The 23654-nt window shown below is 31.9% G+C and overlaps 3 protein-coding genes and 2 non-coding genes across 5 annotated transcripts; 3 read left to right on the forward strand and 2 right to left on the reverse strand.

Moving 5' to 3' along the window:
* Window positions 1-905: 905 nt before the first annotated feature.
* LOC137918503 (uncharacterized) lies at window positions 906-2120 on the reverse strand. Its single transcript, XM_068761324.1, has one exon. The coding sequence runs from the start codon at window positions 2118-2120 to the stop codon at window positions 906-908; it is 1215 nt and encodes a 404-aa protein (XP_068617425.1).
* Window positions 2121-4620: 2500 nt separating this feature from the next.
* On the forward strand, window positions 4621-5844 carry LOC137918504 (uncharacterized). Its single transcript, XM_068761325.1, has 2 exons — window positions 4621-4672; window positions 5126-5844. The coding sequence occupies exons 1-2, from the start codon at window positions 4621-4623 to the stop codon at window positions 5842-5844; spliced, it is 771 nt and encodes a 256-aa protein (XP_068617426.1).
* Window positions 5845-6457: 613 nt separating this feature from the next.
* On the forward strand, window positions 6458-7666 carry LOC137918506 (uncharacterized). Its single transcript, XM_068761326.1, has one exon. The coding sequence runs from the start codon at window positions 6458-6460 to the stop codon at window positions 7664-7666; it is 1209 nt and encodes a 402-aa protein (XP_068617427.1).
* Window positions 7667-12905: 5239 nt separating this feature from the next.
* On the reverse strand, window positions 12906-12977 carry TRNAE-CUC (transfer RNA glutamic acid (anticodon CUC)). Its single transcript has one exon. It is a non-coding gene; the product is annotated as a tRNA-Glu (tRNA).
* Window positions 12978-16188: 3211 nt separating this feature from the next.
* Window positions 16189-16260, forward strand: TRNAE-CUC (transfer RNA glutamic acid (anticodon CUC)). The gene has a single exon. It is a non-coding gene; the product is annotated as a tRNA-Glu (tRNA).
* The last annotated feature ends 7394 nt before the right edge of the window (window positions 16261-23654 follow it).

Below are 23654 nucleotides of genomic sequence, written 5' to 3' on the forward strand. Positions count from 1 at the left end.
TCCAGCCCAGCTATTTCAGAGATTAGCCGTAATAAACACACTGACTGACCGACAAAAATTAAAAAAAGAATGCAATTTTGGTACATTTTTATAGATAGAGGAAGTAAAATAAGTTACACATATAAGAAGTTACTTTAATTTTAAACAAGCAGTGCGTAAATCTAGAGTAAAGATAAAAGTCAAAAGACATATTAAATGTAATGCATTTATTTCATGTTAAGGTTTCACATTAATAAGGCAAACATGTAAATATTTGTAATAAGTTTATATATACTTTATTCACATTGGAACCCCGCTGTATTTTAAATGTTTCCTAATGGCTTAAGAATCTGGTTCCTGTGTCGTTCTACTAACTAATATTATATTTCTCCCAATTCATTACATGAACACATCTATAATCTTTAAACGATACAATTTATTTAACGCTTTTCGAACCAAAGACTTTTAAATGCGCTTTCATTGCAAACGCAAATTAATTATTCCTCAAAAATGGTAATATGAATAATAGGTCCTCGTAAATAATGTAATTTATTAGTTCCTTTGCTTAATATTTACACAAAAAGTGAATATATATTACAAATTCTGCTACCGGACATTTCTTGGTAATATAAATACAGGCCATAATTAAAGGAAAATAATCGTTACCTATTAAACAATATTTCCATGGGATCGTTTATAACATAATTTAGATATTAATAGTTCCTCTATCTAGAAGAATCTCAATCTAGAAGAATTACTAATAATAATAATACTGTTTTTGTTATAACATTTGTATAAATAAGTGCAATGTATCCATATTGTCTGGGATAGAAGTAGGTTATACAGAAGTAGGTGACCTTGTAAGGAATGTAACATTAAATAAGTTTTTTGCTTGTTCTCTATATAATTATAGTGACTTCATTTTCTTACAGAAGGTGAGAAATTTGAATTAGAACTATTAGACAGGAAGTGCTAATACTGATAAATTTAAGAACTAGCTTCTTGTTCACCAGGAACATATCTGAAATATTAAAATCCATTGACCATATTTCGGTTAACTCTATGAACACTTTAGTTTGTTTTCTCATATTTTTTGTTATTTCATCGCAAATTATATTATTTAAAATCATATTTATTTCCTCCTTAACTTCCAACAACTTTTCACAGTAGTAAGAAATTATTATGATTGAGCATAACTCAGCGATGCTCCAAAACACGGTCTTTAATAATGTTACAATGACTTGATTGTTGCTTTTTATAAGGCTTAAACAAAACCAGAATACTGTGAGAATAAATACAAATGCTGAAATGATCATCATTAATACAATATAATTGTATATGGCATTAATCATTTTAAATGCTTCGCCGGCATTATTAAACGCTGATGCAAGATCAAGTATTTTCTTATTTCTATCAGAAACTTGACCTATAAAATTAAAATATTTGTCTCTTCTCGTATCATTTATTGATTTTCTACATGCGTAACTCACTCGCTGTTTCCTACCGCTTATAAACTTTGTTAAATAACCCTTTATCAACAGCATCCGATGTCGGAGAAAAAACATAATTTCACAGAACAAAACTATTTCGATTTTAGTTTTGAAATATATGAAGATGTATAATATATCCATTGTATTTATATGACCTTCTAATGAAAAGTTTACAGTAATTATAGAGATGCAGAAAATAATAAATACAAAAAATATTTTTTTACATTCGCCGCACGATGCTTCGTAGAAGCCATCGTTCATGTTTGCGTGCAATAAAATATCAATTTTAGCAAAAATTTCGATTAATTTTTGATTATCCTTAGCGCGGAGAAATAGAGTCGTAAAATTTGTTAAAGCAAAATGTAGAACAGCAGTTATCCAGTGCAATGCAAAAATTACAGTTTCCGCCACAACTGTCTTATTAAACAGGATCTTCACTGTCGGCATTATGGCGAATAAATATGCTACTAAAATCCACAAAGAAGTTATTATTACAGCAATAATCTTCATTCGAAAATCGATCGGTGTCAGAGATCCTCCATTAATACGATACCTGAATATTCCGTAACAATACTCGATTACCAGTGAAGGCTTCATAGTGTTCACTATTCTGTCGCTTATATCTGCAACGGAGTTTCTTCTATCGTTCATTTTAAATATTTGTCTTCGTGGTTTGTCTGCTTTCGTACGTCAACAGAGTGTAAATGCATGTGTTTGTATTTACGTTACTCAATATAATTAAAATCGACCATTGTATTAATGGAACTATGAAAATGTGTTGTGTAGGTTATATCAATTATTTCAGTTTTTGATTCCATATCGATTGTAATTTCATTATTAATTGAATATATAAAACATATCAGTTTACACTAAATATATGTCAAAGATACGTACATACATATAAAAATAAAGTTATTAAAGTTATTAGTTTTTGTCAGATTTGATTTCCTACGATTTTTTTTACACGTGAGGCGTTTTTATAAGTTTAATTATATTTACAAGTCTAGAGCAATGACCAATAGTTATGCTTATTGCTTACAGAGTCTTAACAGTTTACGTGTAAATTCAAGACTTTTAGTACAGAAAATAGCAACCTCACTAGGACTTACTAAAAGCGATTGATCATTAAATAAAAAAAGGATCTGAAGTTTTATACATCCTTTTTTTGTTTTTATTTCTTTTATTGTTACTTACGGGGGCCCGATATAAGGTAGCAGTGTCCTTCCAGTAGCGGATCGCGTTATTTATGGCTCAAGACGATACCATACATGTCATTATTTCAAGAGCGTTTTGACGAAGTTTTTAGTAGAACTCTTTAGTCAAAGCAAACGTGAGAATGTACAGTGTAATGTTTCAAAGTGTACATTTCTTACAGAAGCGTTTTAACTTTCTATATGTTTAAAGTTGTGGGTAATTTGACGAAGAGAATCTGTGGTACCTCTTCATATAAGAAAAAGGAACTCTTTCACAAAACAGTTTGATTACCCCTGGTAGGCGTCTTAAAAAAACTTACTACCTTTAAAATAACAAATCGATCGCTAGCCATTTGAATTAGGAATTACTAGCGCGTTTTTCTTATCTTTTTTCCTATACTCCAATTCTATTATTTCTAGAATAAGTAACCGAAAATTTCCTATCTTTGTATTTCCACATCACTAACTCGTTCGAAATAGACTAGATGTCCAAAGTTCTTACTTCAGAGAATGGAAATTTTCAATTCTGAAGATTCGTCGTTCTTTAACGTATTTATATAAAAAATACGACATATCTTATTTTTTATTTAATACGATGAAATAACGTACAGCTTTGGCCTAAATTATAAGACTATAAAACAAATGTTCTCCGTACCTAATCTGAAGATTACTTATCTGTTTAATAACACAATTAGAGGCTATAATAAAATATTATCTTAAAAAATACATTAGGGTTTTTATGTATCGGTCACGTGAAATATAATAAACGATGTTCTTGGATGATTAATAAGATATGTTGAGACAGTTTATGATACAAAATGGCGAAATAACGCGAGATTAGTATATAAAAAACGCAAATGCTAGATTGACGAAAGTTTGGAGATGTTACATCTGATACGCAATTAACATTATCATACGTACCGTACATATATTCAGTTTTTTGAGTCTAATAATTAGATTAACATAGTCTTTAGAAACGAACACATTTCTGGTAACCAACTAGAATCTATATGTAAGAGATAAAACCCAAAATTTCTCATATAACTTATGATTAATGAAAGAAGAAAAATAAGAGTAACATTCAAAAAGTATTGAGAAAATTAAAAAAAAATGTTCTGACAAAAGAACTAAGACCCGTCGTTTTTCTAGTTTTGTTTGCGGTACAGAGTTGTTTAAGAAGGCGCCTTACGATAAGATTTAATTCAAGCCGACTCCTCTATTAAGGACAGATGGCCGTTGGTGGCTTTAGGAGTAAAGACGACAGACCAACAAGTCCGCAGTAGGACGGTAACCCATCAGGAAAACAGACGACCGGTCTCGTTGGAATATCTGGGAAAAGCCTATGTCCAATAGTGGACGTTTTACAGCGGAAAAGATGATGATAATTAAATGAAAAGTTAGATTTCAAGGTAGACTTTTTATAAATTGTGCAGTAAGAGCAGCATTTTACTGTAAATCCTCCATTAATACGATACATACTGTAAACAGCAATAGTTTTATAATCTTGGTACGAAAATTATATACGTACATTTGAATTTGGATAACACCTATTTAATTTTGAAATAATTACAAAAGAATCAAATTTATTTATCAAATTTAAAATCGCTAGTATTCCATATATAAAGAAACTGTCTAACTGGCAAGGTACATATTTGTATTATATCATAAACTATTATTTTACATAATAAATGGGAGACACTTTTAATAACCAAAGAAAATAAAATGCTTCACACAAAAACAAATACCAACAAGCAAATGTCCATTAGGAAATGAACAATCGATCCATCCGTTTCGAAGTAATGTAATCATTTGTTTTCTTTTAATTAATACAATAGCTATTTATAACGAGCACAAAATGTATGATTACCTATTTCATTAAAAAAATAGTAATTGTATTAAAAAAATGCATTTGCAATCCAGTAACGTATAAAAGCAGACGAATGTCAAAGGCAATTGAAATGAAGAATAGAAGAAACGCAGTTGCACATATAAGCGATAGAATAGTGGATGGTATGAAGCCTTCGTTGATTATTGAGTATTGTTACGGGATATTAAGGTATCGCATCAACGGACGATCTTTGACGCCGATCGATTTGCGCATGAAAATAATTGCTTTTATCATAACTTCTGTATGGATTACCACGATCTGCATTATGGGCATCATACCGAATGTAAAGGCCCTGTACAATCACATTATGGTGAAAACAAATATACTGTTCGCACTGCAGTGGACGATACTTGGCCTTGATTATGGATTTACAAACTTTACGGTGTTGTCTATCCACGCTCAGGATAATCAAAGAGTAATAGAAACTTTCGCTAAAATCGACATCTTATTGCACGCAAGCATGAACGATACATTCTATAAGACCTCAAAAGACGTATGTAAAAAATTATTTGTTCTATTTATTATTTTTAGTTTCTTAATGTTTACAGTAAACTGTTACGTAAATGTGCGTATAGATATAAAGGGTGTTATATTCCTAGTTGCATATTTGGAAAGAAAAATAGAAATCATTGTGTTTGCTGAAATCATGTATTTTCTAAGACAAAGGCTTCTGTTGATAAAGGAATATTTTATAACGTTTTTGTCTTATCGGAACAAAGAAATGAGTTACACATCTAGAAAGTTAATTAACAACGCAAAACGTGATAAATGCATTAATTTTATTGGCCGAGTTTCTGATAGGAATAAGAAAATACTTGATCTGGCAACAGCTTATGATAATGCAGGCCAAGCTTTTAAATTAATTAATGATATATATAATTTCATCATCCTGTTGATGATTATCTCAGCTTTTCTAGTCATCCTCTCAATATTCTATACTTCTTTAAGTTTTTTGAAAGTAATTAGCAGCGACAAAATAGCAATCAATTTAATTACAACATTTTTTTGGATCGCTGTTGAACTAGGCTCTATCATATTCGTTTCTTACTACTGCGAAAAGGTGTTGAAAGCAAGAGAAGAAATAAAAGTGATTTTGAATAACATCATAATTTATGATGATCTACCAAAGCATATGAGACGACAAACAAAAGTGTTCATAGAACTCATCGAAACATGGCCAATGGAATTTCACGTTTCTAATATGTTCCAGATAGACAAAAAGATAGTTCTTAAATTTATTAGTATATGTACTTCTTACCTCATTATTTTTATTCAAATCAGTGGAGTCATATAAGAACGTGCTAATTTCCGTGATCAAATTTATTGTGATTCTTTAAATGTGTTAGTGGTGATTATTTAGATATTTTAACACTAAATCATAGCACAAGGGGTCAAATAACCTATTTTGAAATTTTACATTAAAAATGCAAAAAATGTAATGAGCAATGTACCAAAATCCTTACTTTTTGCGTTCTTAATAGGAATTTGAATTTATGATATTTCCTTCCTAACAACCATGTTTTATACATTCAAGCAAGAAATATAAAGTCACGTTTTGTTGGTCATTTGACCCGCTATGGAAGAAATAGGTACTAAGTAAGTGTTGATTAGAGTTAAATCAATAATTGCAACTAAAATAGAAATTTGTTAGTTATTTTTCATTTAATCTTAGACTTCAAAGCTTAATATAAACACAGCAGTGAACGTCTATCGTCTGACATGATGTTGTCGGTTGAAATGAATTAATAATGATATTTCGTTCAATATGGCATCAAGGTGAATTGAAACAATTAACATAATCGACGCAACAAAGTTTTCATGGTTCCATTAATACAATAGTCGAATTTAATTCTAATGAACAACGGAACTGTCGTACGAAAGCAGAACAACCTCTGAACATAATTAAAATGAACTATGAAAGAAACGTGGCTCAAATAAGCGATGACATGGTGAACAACATGAAGCTTTCGCTGGTAATCGAGTATTGTTACGGAATAATCAGGTATCGTGTCATTGGACGATCTCTGACGCCGATCAATCTGCGAATGAAAATCATTGCTGTAATAATAACTTTGTTATGGATATCAATAGCCACCATTGTTTGCATTGTGCCTAAAGTGAAAGTTCTGGTTAATGAGAGAGATGTGTTGGGAAACTTAATTTTTACACTTCACTGGATAGCTGCAGTACTTCAATTTGCATTAACGAACTTTGCGGTGATATTTTTTCACGCTCAGGATAACCAGAAAGTACTCGAAATATTAGCTAATATCGATATTTCATTGCATGTACGCATGAACGACAGCTTTTACAAGAACTCGAGCAGCGAATGTAAGAAATTATTTGTGATATTTATACTTTTCTGCATTTTAATGGCCACTGTAACCATTTTATTACAAGGCCAAATAGATATATTATTTAGCGCTATATATTTCGCAAGAAAAATAGAAATAATTTTGTTCTGTGAAATGATGTTTTTTCTCCGACAACGGTTAGAGTTGATGAAGAAGTATTTTATAAAGTTTATTAGCGATCGGAATCAGCGAATGACTTACGCAACTACAATGTTAAAGAAAGATAAATCTGATAAATGTTATAATTTTATTGGTCAAGTTTCTGATAGAAATAACAAAATACTTGATCTGGCATCAGCGTTCATTAATGTGGGTGAAGCATTTAAAATGATAAATGATATATACAATCTTATTATACTAATGGCGATCGTATCAGCTTTTGTATTCATTCTCATAGTGTTCTGGTCATCTTTAAGCTTAGTAAAAATAAAAAACAATGATAAATTTCTTTTAAATTTATTAACGACGACTTATTGGAACATAGGTGAGGTGAGCTCCATCATCTTTATATCTTACTACTGTGAAAAGGTTTTGGAAGCTAGGGAAGAAATAAAAACAAGTTTAAAAAACATGGTAATTTACCATGATCTCCCAAAGAATATGAGACAGCAAACTAAAATGTTCATAGAACTGACCGAAATATGGGAAATGGATTTTAACGTTTTTGAAATGTTCGAGGTGAACAAAAAGCTGGTTCTTAAATTTATCAGTATTTGCACTTCTTACGTGATTGTTCTTATTCAAATTAGTGGTCTCTTGTGAGAAGCGAACTTTTATAACAACAGAGCCATGATCAAATTATCTGAAGAGTTTGTACTTGTTCTTATTTAAATATTTTACCTATATATCAATAGTAGCAAAATTAATCTAGTCAATTTTAGATTGTAATACTGCTGCACGGTTGTAATGTCGGTAAGGTTATAACTATTGTTTAATCAAGAAATCACTAACCAATTGTTTTTGTTAAATCACCTAAAAGCAAAAGATTTTCAGAAAAATAAACTGTAAAGCATTAATTGGATTATTCTCGGTCGCTTTGTTAAAGGTACGGGAAATATTGATATGATATATTTCATCATTATATCAGATGATAAAGCTCTATTGCAAGGCAAAGGTCTCCTCCAAAGACTGCCACAATGACTTCCCACTACTTTAACTATGTCGTCATTCCACCCCGTGGGAGATCTACCACATTGCGTCTACAGACTTGTGGTGGCCGCAGAAGTATTTTTGGGCAACAACGGCCATCAGTTTTTAAAGAGTTTTGCCCTGTCCACTACCACTTCTAACCTCATGTATTATATGTGTAAATAGAGTTTCTTTTTTACCAAGAAATTATTGCAATATACATTGACTACTTATAGGAAACACGTGTTTTTTGCCATATAAGTTTTACCAAAACCTTTATTGAAAAAAAATTATATATTACATATGTTAGCTATGTTCTTAAATGAAATATTGTAAGCTCCTCAATGGAGCGTTATATGAATATAAATAATTTAAGAATACTTTCAATTTATAATGGATTTAGGCGTTTTTTTTTGCGGTGGTAGTTGTGTAATTCGCATTGTTTGCCGCATGCGCATTTATCAGCGGGCTGGCGGGCGGTGCACTTTTTTGCACGACTACTGCTGCATGGCGGAAGTAGCTACATATTGGTCCTTTTCTAACTTAAGGCTTCCTTGAGAATTTGTAAACTTTGTATAAAAAGCAATATATACGTGTGAATTGTTTGTTCTTAGCTTTCGACGTTGTTTCTAATTGCATCAAATTGTAACTTGTAGCTCGTATTAAATGTAAGTTATCCAATTACTGGAGAAATCATGTTGGCCCATGTCGACTTTTTGTAGCGTTGGTTTTTGGATCTTTAGTGTACAGTGTCGTCTGTTTTATTTTCATAATTTTGTCGCTTTCTTTTTTTTCTTTCTATGTTCTCATATTATTCTTCTTATGGTCTATCTTTCTTCTAATTAAATTCTACAATTTCTATCTTTCTTATCCTTACTAACTAACATTCATTTGTCGCCTCACTTCCTTTGCCCCGTTCCTTAATATCATAGGTTTTGTTATCTCAATTATTTTCATAGTATATACTTATTTATCATTTTAAATATATTTATTATTACTATATCAAAGAATTATTGATTATTTATTTAATTGGTTCAACTGTTTATTTATTTCTTTTCTATCGACCTGTATCTGTTTTGTTAATTTTCATTACTTTCTTTACTATCATCTTGCAGCATTCGATGTACGTTGGCCTGTCGTTATGTGCTGTAAGTGAGGCGATTGTGTACTTATATTTTTACTTGACCTTTGTAGCAATATTGTCGTACGTTTATTAAAGGCCTGTTAGTCGCATTTACAGCGCGCTACAGAAGCAATGCCAACGCGTTACTGCATAGCGTCTGGGAGACAACGGAGGTTCTCTCTACATCGCGAGAGAAGCGCGACAGTAACGCGTTTTCATAGCGTCTGAGTCGTGGGCGAAGAACTTAATAAACGGCCGTACAATATTATTGTCATATAGAATTTCACATCGACGCGATCACATATTAAAAATAAAAGTAATTCTTTATGTCAATGTGTTTAAATTTGTATTAATAACATAACTGTAAAAATGTAATAAAACATTTTAACTACGTAACTATTTTTTTTATTTCACAACCAAAATATTATTCACGGATATTTAGTTATTTTTTTTGCACAATTATACACTTATTTAACTATATCCGGTGTTACTGTAGTCAGGATAAGTTGACACGATGAAAAGTTGAAAAATAATGATCTGAAACGCCGATCTGTGTTGGGTTATTATTATTTTAAAAACATACATTTATATATTTATATATCCAGGATTTTTATGATTATTTATGAATGGATTAAAATAAATTTAAAATCATTTTTAAAATATGATTCAATTTTTTTTGAATAAACGTACAAAAAACTATTTAAGACGGATTTTATGACAGAGAGCTTAATCTCCCAGTAGAAAAACGAAAATCAAAAGGTTAGTGTATAAAGTGGGCCTCGAAAAGATCGTCGTCTTTGTCTCAGCTTCTAGACGCCCACTGGAAAGCATAGACCATCTCCAAAGATATTTATAGTGGGATAGACCATAATCGCCACGCCTGGCAGGCGGGTTAGTGGTCACAGTGTTGGCACGTAAAGGATTTTGACATCCATATTCTGGAAACTTATTTGATAGCAGTGGCAACCCTATATAATTAATGCACAAACTGTGAATTACGTTTCAAGTCTTAGGTCTCCACCGCTGGGCTTCCACTACTCGAATGAATGGATAGATCATTTTTGATTGTACCAGAGATTCCCAAACTTTTTTGGGAAATTGTCCTTTTTTCATAATGAACTAATGCCTCGGATTGTCGTTGTCAAATTACCCTACTTTAAAGACAGTGCAAGTCAAAACGTGCCGAGAGATTTGTAGGCTCCACCTTTTATTTTTGTTTACGCTTTATTAATTCGCCGAGTATTTGCAAAAACTTGTGCACGATTATCGACTTGTTGAGTTTTTGAGCAAATTATATTCACATTTACAATTTTGCCATAAAAAGAATGCTAAAAGAGCCCAATTTAAAACTAGAATTAAATCTGGTTCTCTTTTTTGTCATGCTATTTTACGTAAAGCATGTATATTAACAAATATATAGGTCTATTAAATGTATAGATCATATGTAAGCAAAAAGCTTTAGAGCTTTTACATCTATTTTCAATCACTCAGTATAAATTGATCACTCTGAAAGTGTTTTGTGAATGTGAATGCAACAAGCCTGTAACTTGTGGCTGTGAAAAAACTTCAGGGACAGATAGTAAAAAGTTAATAATTTTTATATAAATATACAGTAATTGGAATTTTCAAAACGTAAGAATGTTGTTATTTCTGTACTTGTTGATTTTAGATGGAATATACTATAAATTATTTGACAGCAAAGGAGCTTTATATTCATCCCTTTAAATATTTCACACCTATAATCAAACACCCTGTATGAATCGTAGTATAATTAAACTATATATATTCTTACTATACCATATATTCTTAAACCATATTATATCACACATATCAGTTTATGTAGATAAAAAAAGAACTGTTCGACGGAGCATTCGTACAGTCGGTAAGTAAAGTTTGAAAGTTGGAGACAACATCTGCAATTTACGATGTTCGAAGTTCTATTAGAGTTTCCAAATAAACGAGTTTGACTTGTTCAATGTCCACTCAGGTTATACAGCGAACGTTATATCTTATTGGTTGGTTACTATTTTTTATTATTATCTGAAGACGCTTGACTTATCGAAGTGATTTCGTGTATTGATATGAAAGCAGAGGTGTACCTACGAATAGAATCCTCACCTTCAGTCATGTGGTTGTCGTTGGAGCTGGTTAAGAGAAAAAATACACCGACGATGGACAGCAGCATCTCCCTAGCATACATGTGGAATAAAAACAACTGCGCACGTCAATCTGCAAGTCATGTTAACAGAGCAATACCCCTTCCTCCCTCCCTACCCATGCCTTCCAATATCTTACGTCTAGCAGCGGATTATACTGCTAAAAGCTTTCTGAGACTTTCATAAAATACGTAATTCGAAGTGTTTTGTTATTGCTACAATTACTTGAATGATGTCGGTCAAGCTGATATCACCTTTTTTGAAGCACCACTAAGAATATTTCTCTGTTATAGCTCATATACTTCCAAAAATAATTTACATCGTTTACTTTTTATTGAATACTCAAATCTTTTTTTGTGCTCCGGACAGAAGCCCCACAGAATCTAAAAAAATACCCCATGAGTCGTTGTTTCAGCTCATAGGCGCCCGCTATAAGGTATAAGCCTGTCTCAAAGATGTTTATAGGGGATATACCACATCGTCATGTTTGGCAGACGAGTTGGCGATCACAGTGTTAGTATTATGGTACATCATTACTTTATATATTATTTCTGAAACCATTAATTTTTGGACGTACACTCACTCTAATAAACATCGAATAAAATTACATTATGAGCACTAAATATATAAATTGGCATAAATTTATTACGTAAAAAATTTCATTATAGTAAAAAAAAATGTAGTAATTAGAATTATGAGAATTATGAGAGGATTCTATTATCATTTATGCCTTGATATGTTGTCTACATGTCGATTCTTCTTGGTTAGTAACGATTCTACCGCGCGGTGACTCTTTATCTACGTATATTTGGGTAAACTACTAGCGCCATCTTTCGACAGCGCCCAAAACTACATAATAACGATAAGTATATTTTACAAAAAATTAAAAAAAAATGTTGCTAAAAACAGACAAACGAGAGGTTTACGTGGAAAGTAATTAGTTGAACTCATAATCTGGGGAAATTGCGTAATTTTTTTTTAATATCGACTATTGGCAAAGCATTAGACCTCAGTCTTACCTGATGTTAAACGATGACGAGGTCTGCGATGCTACACAGTTGCCTAGAAGAAATCTATTTACTCTTAACTTGAACACTTCGAAGTTATAGTTAGTTGGAAAAAACCTTGACTGTTTGTACTATAAAAGTAGTATGAAAACGCTTAGTACGGCTTGACGATATTTCAATTGTTTGATTATAAAATTATTGTTATCCGATGGCAGATGTAATTTCAAAGTATATTAATTGCTTTTGAAATATAATTTGTATATCACTTAATTCAATGCTATAGTGCTACCGAAATCGTTATACAGCCCCGTATACGCTCGGAGAGACGGGGTGAAGCATAGGCCGCGTCGTTCCATCAGTCTGCCGTCATCGCTTGCTGCATCACAAGGTGCTATGCAATGGTATTTGCGGCATTTAAGTGACATTAGCGACCCATTTGGATAATGAGACCAATATATTTCTAATCTAAATTTTACAAAAAATAGATAAACATTTTTGTTTTCTTATCATTAACACCTGTCGTAAGGACACTGACTAGATCCACTGCAGGACACGTTGAAGCCATTATTAGAAAATTTAAAAATATCTTCCGATACCGGGAATCGAACCCGAGCCTCCTGGGTGAGAGCCAGGTATCCTAGGCACTAGATCATACCGGATCCTGCAAAGTCAGTATTTTTTGACAATTATATCAAACATTAGATGTGTACTAACAATATACGTGATACTATTATATATATATATATAATATTTTGATGATTTCTGATGACTCTGATGATTTTGTATCAATAAAATAACAACTTTTTACTACATGTATAGAAATACAGTATGATGCATATATTAAAATTAAATTTTTCAAATTCGAAAATATAGCAAATTAATATATTTATAGTGTATTTGCAATACTCAAATAAAAAACTGAAACTATAATTTTTTTGGACATTGAATTTTGTCAATTATTTATGGCATAAAACCTTCATTTAATTAAATATTTTTACAGCCATGATTGATGTTTCTTACATAGAATCATACTTTTTCAAAGAAAACTTTCAAGATAATGTATATGAGATATTCAGATTAGATTTCCTACTTGATTATATGAGTAGATACAAATTATGTCAGAAAACAAAGTTTTTATCTTTTATTTAATATAAACTTTTGATGCTATTTCAGGCATAGCTTTTAGTGATAAAATTGTAAGATAAGCCTATGTGTATATCTTCTATACAATTCGTAACGGAACTTTTAAGCTTACATCGAAGTAGGGGATATTCGTTTCAGGAAGTAGTTCGACTTTTACTGCCTCATACCGACCTTTAGGAACTTTACGATCCATCTCAACTTTCTCCTGAATTGGGGACAAATTTACGCTAGCAAGGAATTTTATTGTGTCACAGTGAATACATATATAATGAATTTCTAAACATACAGAATGATATTAATATTAAATTTTGTAGGAACAATATTTTTTAAAAACTTAACAGATGTGGTGCTCTATTGCTTAAGGGATAGATGTTCGTTTCGTTAGGGAGATAGGAAAGGTAGCCCTGTACCCGTAAATAATCTTAACTAAACTTCTAATTAATCCAAGGATAAGACATTAGGCATCTTAAAACGCAAAAACCACGTTTCAACTCATTCGCACTGGCGGGCCTCTTAGGGGTGGGGCCTAGAGTTAGTAGTTCAGTGAGATTCAAGATATTTAAACCTAAGATTTAAGTTAAGAATACTTTCAAAGACAGTAAACACTGATATGCAGAAACGCGAGCAAAACAAAACTCGAAATTTAAAATAGCTGTTATAAAAGCAAAGGCACGGACGCTAACGTCTGTGAAATATAGGAGAAAAAAAATATTTATAGCTCTAAAATTCTTCTCGGCATATTCTAAATTCTTGATTTATTTACACTTTTAATCTTTCAATAGGTTAATTTATCGTATGCCAAAAATGCTTTGGCTTATTTATATAATTGATCGGTTTTGATTATGGTTTTTCTTCACTATTTTATATGATATATAAGAGTTCGTATTTGCACAGTATAACAATCGTAAACTATAGTTATACACACATCTATATATATATAGATGTGTGTATAACTATATATATATATACACACACAAATATATATATATATATATATATATATATATATATATATATATATATATATATATATATATATATATATATATATATATGTGTGTGTGTGTGTGTGTGTGTTTATGTACATACTATATATATAATTATATATATATTTATGTATACATACGAAGGAAGAGCATCGGTGTCTCGCGAAGATAAAATAAAATACACAACTTTATGAGTAAAGATATAAATCTGTGGGACGCCCATGGCCAGTAGTGGGCGTTTCATGAGCTTCTATTGCTATATATCAAATATTGTCCAAGAACGTTAGTGAGATATGACTTTATGACGCTATGGTTGTTTTAATATTCGTCTTATACGTATAATTATTCATAAATTTATTATATCTTCGTCGAATTTATAAATATAAAAACTCATTTTTACTTATTACAAGGGTCATAACAAGTTAAGGAAATCGAAAATTGTTATCTGTTCGTGCATAACATATGTTACCTCTTGTGATAACAGGTTGGCAAATATCCAAGGAAAACCCAATTTTTACGCTGGCAAGCAAAAATGCCTACGTCATTTAAACATAATATGAATGCCTCTGCAACGCCAGGCTGCCCTGGAATTATGTACCTCGTTTAAAACAGATTCTGACCGTTACATGAAGCTTTATATGTTGGTGAAATAATTAAAAATAAATTACTTGTGTTTATTCATATATCAATTCTTAATGATATTATCGTGTGATATTTACATTAGAATTGTACGTGTATTGAATCATGGAATGATTTTTTAAATTAATTCAAATAACATGAATTTATTTTTCCATTTGAATACGGCAGGCCAATAAATTTTGGGAGTACAAAATTTGTTAGTACAGATAGTAAATAATAATTAATTATAGTATGCTTTTTTTACTTAATTTTTTAAAACGCTTTATTCTGAAACAAATAATTTATGTGTAGGGTGTTGTATATATTAATTGATAATGAATGAAACATGTATTCACGCCATTAAAGCTTTCAAATCAATAATCAATCACGCTGTATATAGAGGGTAATTATTTTCAGCTATATTTAAGAAAAATAGACTTCCAATTTCAATACGTACGTAATACGTGAGACTATATGTCAGATTAAGTTTGTGCTTGTTTGTTTTTTGATTATCTCCCTCAAATAAATTATCAGCACATTCTATATGGATTGTTTTGAAGTTCCGTTGTTTGTTGGTATTAAAGATACACAGATGCACACACATATACACTATATACATATACATATATATAAATATATATTTATACATATATATATATATATATATATATATATTTAAGTACTTGACTAATATACATTAAAGTAATTCTCATTTATTTGTTACAAGCTGTGCCCGCGACTTCGTCCATGTTAAATTAAACAAAAGAATTATTTAGTTTTTTTTTTTTTTTAGTTAAAGAATTTTTCTGAAATAAAAGTAGCCGAAGTTACTATTCATTACATCAGACATTGGACAGTATAAGTCCAGTCAAAATTCATAATCGGTGAGCCATTTCTAAGATTAGCTGGAAAAAAAAAGAGACAAAATTAAATAATAAATAATTTTGGTATATGTACCATTTATATTCATATTCATGTAGTGAAATGCGGATATTTTAAAATTTTAAATAGACACTTCGATTTTATGTATTTTTGTAGATTCATCATATTCTTATACCACATATAACATTAAATACACATCAAACGTTTGATGTAATGGTTAAAAAACACTAACTTTGCTGTATCCGGTATGGTCTAGTGGCTAGGATACCTGGCTCTCACCCAGGAGGCTCGGGTTCGATTCCCGGTACCGGAATATGCATTTTATAGTTTTTTCATGAAATTTATCATTTAAATTACATAGCTATTTAATAATAATTAAGTTTGCTTAAGTTATATTTATTACAAGTCTATACACATATGAATGTATGTTTATGGATGTATATATGTAAGTTTTGTCTATATATACACGTTAACTATCCGTTATTTATACTGTTACTGTTTCCATACCATAGTTGTCTAAAAGAAATTACCTCAAGTGGTCATTTAAGTGGTTTTTGCTCTACTATTATGCAACTATGTATATATTTTGTAGCGTGTACAATAAAGAATATTAACTAACTAAATAATTAAATGTATTTTTAATAAAATTCAAATAAAGGAAAAAAAATATTTCATGTCCATAAATTCGATAATGTAAAAAATGCTGTAACAGGAATGAAAAGATACGAACAAAGTAGTCAACAGAATCCCAGCGGTTTTGCTAGTTAAAGTGGCGGTGACGGCCTTTGTGGCGTCGGTGGACACACGGTCTCAATAAGGTCATGAAAAGACTTTTATTAGAGGCCGCTTTCAACCGGGCCTATTGGAACAAATAACACCATCAAATTGGGGGAGGTCTATATTCAGTAGTGAACCTTGATCTGAAATTATGATGATAATGACTACGATTTGATAACTTTTGAAAGTACAAAAAAATCTTTTACTGTAAAACAACGACATATGTAAGTATGTAATGTAACTGCCCTCTCTTTCCTGTCTCTCATTTATATCCAAAGGTTGTCTGGTTGAGATCGCTTCGTGCGATAAGACCACCTCTTATACCTTTACATAAATTGTTTCTTTGTTTAGATTTATAAAGCTGTTTGTACAGCATAGATAACTAAAAAACATTTTATTGTTAAAGTGAAAATAAATAAATAAATAAACGACATCGCCTGTGTTAAATCTCTTATATAAAACAAACGTCGTATTTTCTTTACTAATGGTCTCGTTTTGAATTACCTAGATGCAAGTGTCAAGAATGCTTCCCGTGATTTATTCTCTACCGGCGTTGATTGATTGCGTTTGCTTTGAGTGCGGAACCTTTTAAATCGTTGCGGTTACTTCACGTTATATAAAGAGTATGGAATTTCACAGGACATGGAAATTATGTCTTCTAGACTAGATTTATAAATATTATTGATAACGTGGAAAGGTGTGGTAATTGTAGAAATTACTGTTACCTGGGAAACAAATGAATTCAAAGATTACATAACTAAGGTGAAAAAGTATTAAGATCTAGTCAATGAAATAACTAGGAATAATTCCAGAGTTAAATCTGCTAAAGGTTCTCATTTTACTCGTAACAATTCTATGCTGAATCTCAATAGAAATAGAAAACAGAAATAGGAGTTGTCTGTGACGCTGTGGGTGTCTATCTCTGCGTATATGCGACGATACATTTCGAATTCTACCGACAAGAACCGAGTAATGGACGTGCCATAAGCTGCCGGCTCTTTAACGCCCTGCTCCGGCAGTCGCGAACCTGATCTTAGTGGCAGGAACCTTAACCGATCATGATTTTTGTAACAAAAATTTATTTACATCAGGCATTGCGGACAATCCTTCGTGCAGAGCCTGGAAGAGGACGAGACTGCTGCTCATGAACTACTTCCGTGTTCCGGTTGTAGCACCCTATAGAGTTAACCATCTCGGTTCACTGAGGTGCTTCTCCGAGATTGCTAGCAACATCAAGGGTCTGCTGGGTTTTCCTGAGGAGCTGAATTGGCTTGAGTAAGGACAACCGTGATGCAAAATGAGCGCAGTGTCGCTTGGTTGCGGAAACCAGCCCGCTGAGACAAGACAATACATTTGTGTAAGATGCTACATGTGCCAATGACGCAGCAATTTTATGTTGTTGTGTCATTGGTAGTGCTACTGAAAGTATTTGTAATGTTTCAAGTATCTTTTACGCATTTTCTATGATACATTCATGTAAATTGCATAAGTCATCGACGTCGCTGAAATTTGTTATCATATGTATCGCTTCTGGTACTTGTAATTCTGCAGATGAGCGTATGTGACGCTACATATGTTTTTAATATTGCACGTATCAGTGAATTTGCTAGAAGAAGATGTGAGTTTTCAAGGCGATGGAGAATTCTGTTATGCAGCAGATTTGGTAACGCTGTAAGTTTAAGTTATATTACACGAGCTAGTATTACTACAGATGAGATAGAGTAAGGGTGATAAAGCAAACGAAAAAGATGTTTCTATTTTATTTATATGTGTTTTGATTGATCTTATGCTTCTAGCCGGTTTTGGCTTTGGGTACCTTTATCGATATTGAACCAGCGGACCTCCTATTTCATAATTAAAAAAATTCTCCCGGGTGATTGTATCCCAATTAACACGAAGAGGGACTATACGCGTGTAGGTGTATAGTGTTGTGACTGTAAGTGTTGCGAAGCGAGGACTACTCGGCGGTCGAGAGTCACGGACTGACCCTGATCGCCCTTGCTTGAATGCAGGCGAAGCGGACGCGGCCGCGGATGTTGTAGGTATTTGTGTGATGCGTGTTCGGTGCATCGTACTCGACGGTGGCTCGATGTGTGGTGAGTATCTTGACGTTGAGATGAGTAGGGGAATTTAATTATATTCCGCTTTAACAGAAGCGAGAAGCGGGGAGTGTACTTTATTTCTTTGTAGCTTTGTTTTAGCAGATTACATTGTATTAGAGAATTTCTCTTCACATATGTGACAAAAGCATTTTCTTGTACATAAACTTGTCAAGTAAGGGTTCCTTAGATATTTAGGGTGCCGCATGGAGTTTATAGCCGGCCCAAGTTATTTTACAGTCTCTCGGATGAGTATGCGCGGTCAGTCTGACTCGGGACTTCGTTTTATTATCGCTGAGTCGTCGTACTTTTAGTTTCGGTTTGTTAGGTTGTTGGTAGTTTCACATGTCAAATATTTTTCACATTGAGAGATATAATCCTGACTAGATATTCACTAGGTAGGTTGTGATATGTCCCTAGTCGAATCAGAAAATCATTGCCATAAAACAGAAAACTAATCTTATTTGATAAGTTGACTCAACCAATCCTTTGGAAACTTGTAAGTAATGGCAATCCTATATTATAATTTCACACACAAGTTTTAATTATTTATGGTTGTATTTCAGGAAACGAACCAACGACCTACGATGGGAAGTATCACAGCTCTACCACTGGCCAATTGCTTTAATTTAAATTACCCGTTCAGTTTTATGTAAAAATTTCCAAGCCGGCGCGGCACCAATTAACTTTATGCCGTGAAAACGCTAATTTTTTCTCGTAATTTTTTTTCGTTTATCTCTGTTAGGTATTATAGCCGATCACAGGTAAAATATTGGAGCCATTATTGAAATAAACGACTTTGTTTTTATATTCCGCGTCACCGAAATTTTAGAATGCGAAAAGCTTACCGCGTTTACGAACGCACCAATATTATTCGTGTAATTTTTTAAAATTTATAACAACGTATAGAAGTGAAAAAACATCTGGCTTAAACATATTATCTTATATTTTTAGGTTCATAAAATTTATAAATATAAAAGAGATGTTATTTATAGAGAGATAGATATATCCCTTATATATCTATGATTTTTTAAAGTTGTTTAAGCTTCAAAGGAGTGAATATCATGTACTGTTGATGTAAACATATTTACCATATCTAATAATCAATAAGTCAACAAAAATAATATAGTTAGAGAAAGCATTCTAAAAATTATATTATATGTTAAAATTATTTATCGTATACTATCTATCGCAGATTTTTCATTCCTTATATTGGCCAGTCCCATTACAAAGTTCATTTTTAGTATGTAAAAATTTGAAACCTTTGTTAGAACCTTTGTTTGAAAATTTTGTTAACAAATGAGCTTTACAGAAATTAACACCTTTAACCAATCACCTGTAGACATATCGAAGAAATAGTCTGGTATTTTAAAAGCGTGATGACAGACTTGCTCAAATCGACACCATCGTTCAAGACAAATATATATCTTGGGTAATGGATATCGTGTCTCTATCAGAAAAGTTTATGTTTTGATCGCCTTTTATGCGCGGAACTCGAAAATAGTTACAAAAGCTTTAAAGCTTTTTGCTGATAGTACTTTCACACTTTAGAAACTTTTAAAGCTTCAACCAATCAACCTGTATATACTATATTTTGATAGCACAAGAGTAATCTCGTAGTAATAGAGTCCCACTCTCTTTTTCTAGAGATTTGTGTCAACCGTGAAAATGTAAAACGTGTAACAATAATATCAACAATAGATTATAGTTATTATCTTGTAATTCTTTTCTATTTTTGTTTTAACAGTTATATATTCGCTATTGTTTAGTTAATATTGTTTTATTTTTTTATATTGACTCTCAAATCAACGTTAGTGACTTTAATTTTTTTATATAGTAGTAATGGAATAAGCGTCTGTCTTCCATCTCACCCGATGGAAAGTGTAGATGAAGATGAAGGTGTTGCACGCACATCCAAAAGAAACATGTTCACTCTACTCTTGAAGGCTTCAGAGTTCCACTCATCAGGAAAAATAGACCCAGACAGGTCGTTCAAAATCTCGGTGACTCTCACTAAAAACGAGTTGTCAAACCGTTTAGTTCGACTTTTGTGTATGTCAACAAGTTATGGATGAAACTCTTGCACAGCCTTATCATATCTTTGTTTCGTTGTATTGTTTAATCTAGCTTTACATTTTATAATTAAAAATGAATATGGTGATCAATATTGTGATAAGTCGTTTACGTGGTATCAGACAGAATTTTGAATTTAGAATCAAACGGGTCAACGCCTACAATTTTATCGAACACATCTTTATTTTTTTTTAATCGTACGGTTCATTCCGAAGCTACATTTAGTGAGAATTAAATATTTGAGCACAAACTTTTTAGAGGTGAATGATAAATTAAAACAAAAGTATTTCTATAACGCTATCAGTCTTGTTAAATTCTAAGTATCTTAGAGCAGCCTGTTTGCAGCGTCTTTTGGCTGAAAAGATAATGATAACGAATTAGACTTGCGAAATTTGTATTCTGTTTATTTTTTTCTAACTAAATCGACAGTGTGTACAAGCTAAAAAGGCAAAATATCGTTTTTATTTTCGCTTTGAAAAAATAAATGTAGTTTTTTCCAGAATATTGGACGCGTGCCAGCGCTATCACAGGACGGAAAAACTATTTTTACGCATATGTTTTTAATTTGCATGTGAATTGTGATGCTCAAATAATCTAGCAATACAGATTGATATGTTACTATAATATCGTAAAGGTATAATATGTACGATAATATGTTTTCTTTATATATCATAAAATTTATTAATTTTGTTTCTGGCAACTGTGTACGGGTTTTCTTCAAAAAGGCTATTTTTAAGACCTCCTATCATTTTGAGAACATGGTCTTTATTATTTTCAATGTATTTTTTTTGGATTGTGTTTTTACTTTCACTCTCCTTTTCGGTTCTTCAGATTTCTTTTCATTCCCTTACCGTTTATTTACATTCCATTCACACGTCGCCTCTCTTTCTTCGCCGCATCCTTTTTTGGTATATCACAGTACGTACAGTTTAAATTATTTTTATTTCGGAATTTACACTTTTATTGTATTATAGCTATATTCTCTTTATTCTTATTAAGAATTTGTTATCTTATCCTTTTTCTTACGTGATCTGCTACATATCACCTTCTTTATTGTTTTTTCGAAAATACGACCAGGAGATGTGGCGACACTCTATGTCGTCATCAACGTGTCAGACCTTGTAAAGTCTTACAATATCATCACCATAGACTTCGTCTGTAAATTTACAATAGGACCGCTTGGTTAATCTTGGGTCTTGATGAACTTAACAATATTGTCTTTCCATCTTATGGGCGGATATGCCACGCCGTGCTAGTCGGTTTGTGGTCTCCTCTTTAGAACCTTAACCACCAATCGACCATATGTTCTGCGCGCCATATGGACTGTACACTGCTACTCCGATTTGGTAATACGCTGTGTTATATCGGCTATTATTAAACGTTAACGGCAGGATAAATAAATTCAATATGCTCACGTTTAAACCTTGGAATTATGACGTATTAAACATGTATGATGATATATGTGTGTTATATGTATATGAATATTCTGGATATTCAGGTCGTTGACATTTAATGAAAAATAGCAGGTAAAGTTTATATATGCAAAGGTGGGTAATAGAAAATAATTTTCACTCTTGTCATGATGTCATTCGTTATATTCGGGTTGTCTCTTAAGACATTCGACACGGAGATAGGTCGACTAAGCAACCAAATAAACAGTAGGTAGAGAAAAGAAAAATAAAACTATAATGAAAAGAACTAGGGAGAAATAATATATTCCCAAAATAATGTTCGATAAATAAAATAAAAACTGGAAACTGTCATAATTCGTAATAAATTATTATATAAAATAAGAATGTAATATAGCACAAAACAAATTTAAATAGAGGTGAAGAAATGCGATATAACCCGGATCTGTGATATTTAAGGAACAAGGCGACGGAAGCGGAAGGAGAATATATAAAAAAGGAAGAAAATTGTTGAATAAAAGAGGAGGAAAGAGAGATCATATGAAGAATGATAGAAGAGTACAGAAAAAAAGGTAATAATTTGAAAAAAATATTAAAAAATATCAAACCCTGTCCTACAACAAGATAGGGAGTGTAGAAGGTACCCAATAACTAAGGCCGTAAAAAAAGACAATCGACATGGTTCAAGTTATTTTAATGAATATATGACTCTTAGATAATTTCACTTGTACAAATGAGGTGACTACCCAGTATCGTTATTCTCATTGCTGAGGGTCATGATCCCTTGGACAAGGAGTTATCTTTATATACATTACGTTATGTCACTAGTTCGAAGCCTTTGCATTATTTCAAATCACTCTGTATAAAGTAATGTCTCTGAAATTCTATTTCAATTTTGTTAAACAGAAAACCATAATTAATTTTATTATAAGTTATCTGAATTTTGTAAACACTTTTTCATACTATATTACGATGTTAATTATTTTTTAAACCAATAATTTTAGATAGAGTTTACAATAAATTTGTTGTTTCAGGTCATAGATGCCCAGTGCAGGCATGGACCTCCCCCAAAAATATCTATGGAGGAATATACTATAATCACCACGGTAGGTAGGCGGGTTGGCAATCGCAGTGTGGTATTATGCTACACTTGCCCATCACCCTTGTTTTTGAGCAGTGACAATCCTTCATAATTAAAGCACAAAATGTAAATTATTTAAGATTATATTCCAGGGATCAAACCCAATCATAAGTTTTAGTCTTCTACCATTAGGCAACTACTACTCATTATAAATCAATCGTCAGAAAATAAGCTAAAAATTTACCCCTTTCAAGCTTTTATGCCCATA

This window comes from Battus philenor, unplaced genomic scaffold (assembly GCF_028537555.1).
Source record: "Battus philenor isolate CCGP_79_NKW_IND1 unplaced genomic scaffold, ilBatPhil1.0.hap1 SCAF_14, whole genome shotgun sequence".
Classification (NCBI taxonomy): domain Eukaryota; kingdom Metazoa; phylum Arthropoda; class Insecta; order Lepidoptera; family Papilionidae; genus Battus; species Battus philenor.

What these genes read in the sequence shown, in the direction of transcription:
- LOC137918503 (XM_068761324.1), bottom strand. Translation starts at nt 2,120, where the DNA reads ATGAACGATAGAAGAAACTCCGTTGCAGATATAAGCGACAGAATAGTG.
- LOC137918504 (XM_068761325.1), top strand. Translation starts at nt 4,621, where the DNA reads ATGAAGAATAGAAGAAACGCAGTTGCACATATAAGCGATAGAATAGTG. An exon ending in AAGCGATAGAATAGTGGATG is followed by an intron (nt 4,673 to 5,125) that starts GTATGAAGCCTT and finishes ATGTGCGTATAG; the next exon opens with ATATAAAGGGTGTTATATTC.
- LOC137918506 (XM_068761326.1), top strand. Translation starts at nt 6,458, where the DNA reads ATGAACTATGAAAGAAACGTGGCTCAAATAAGCGATGACATGGTGAAC.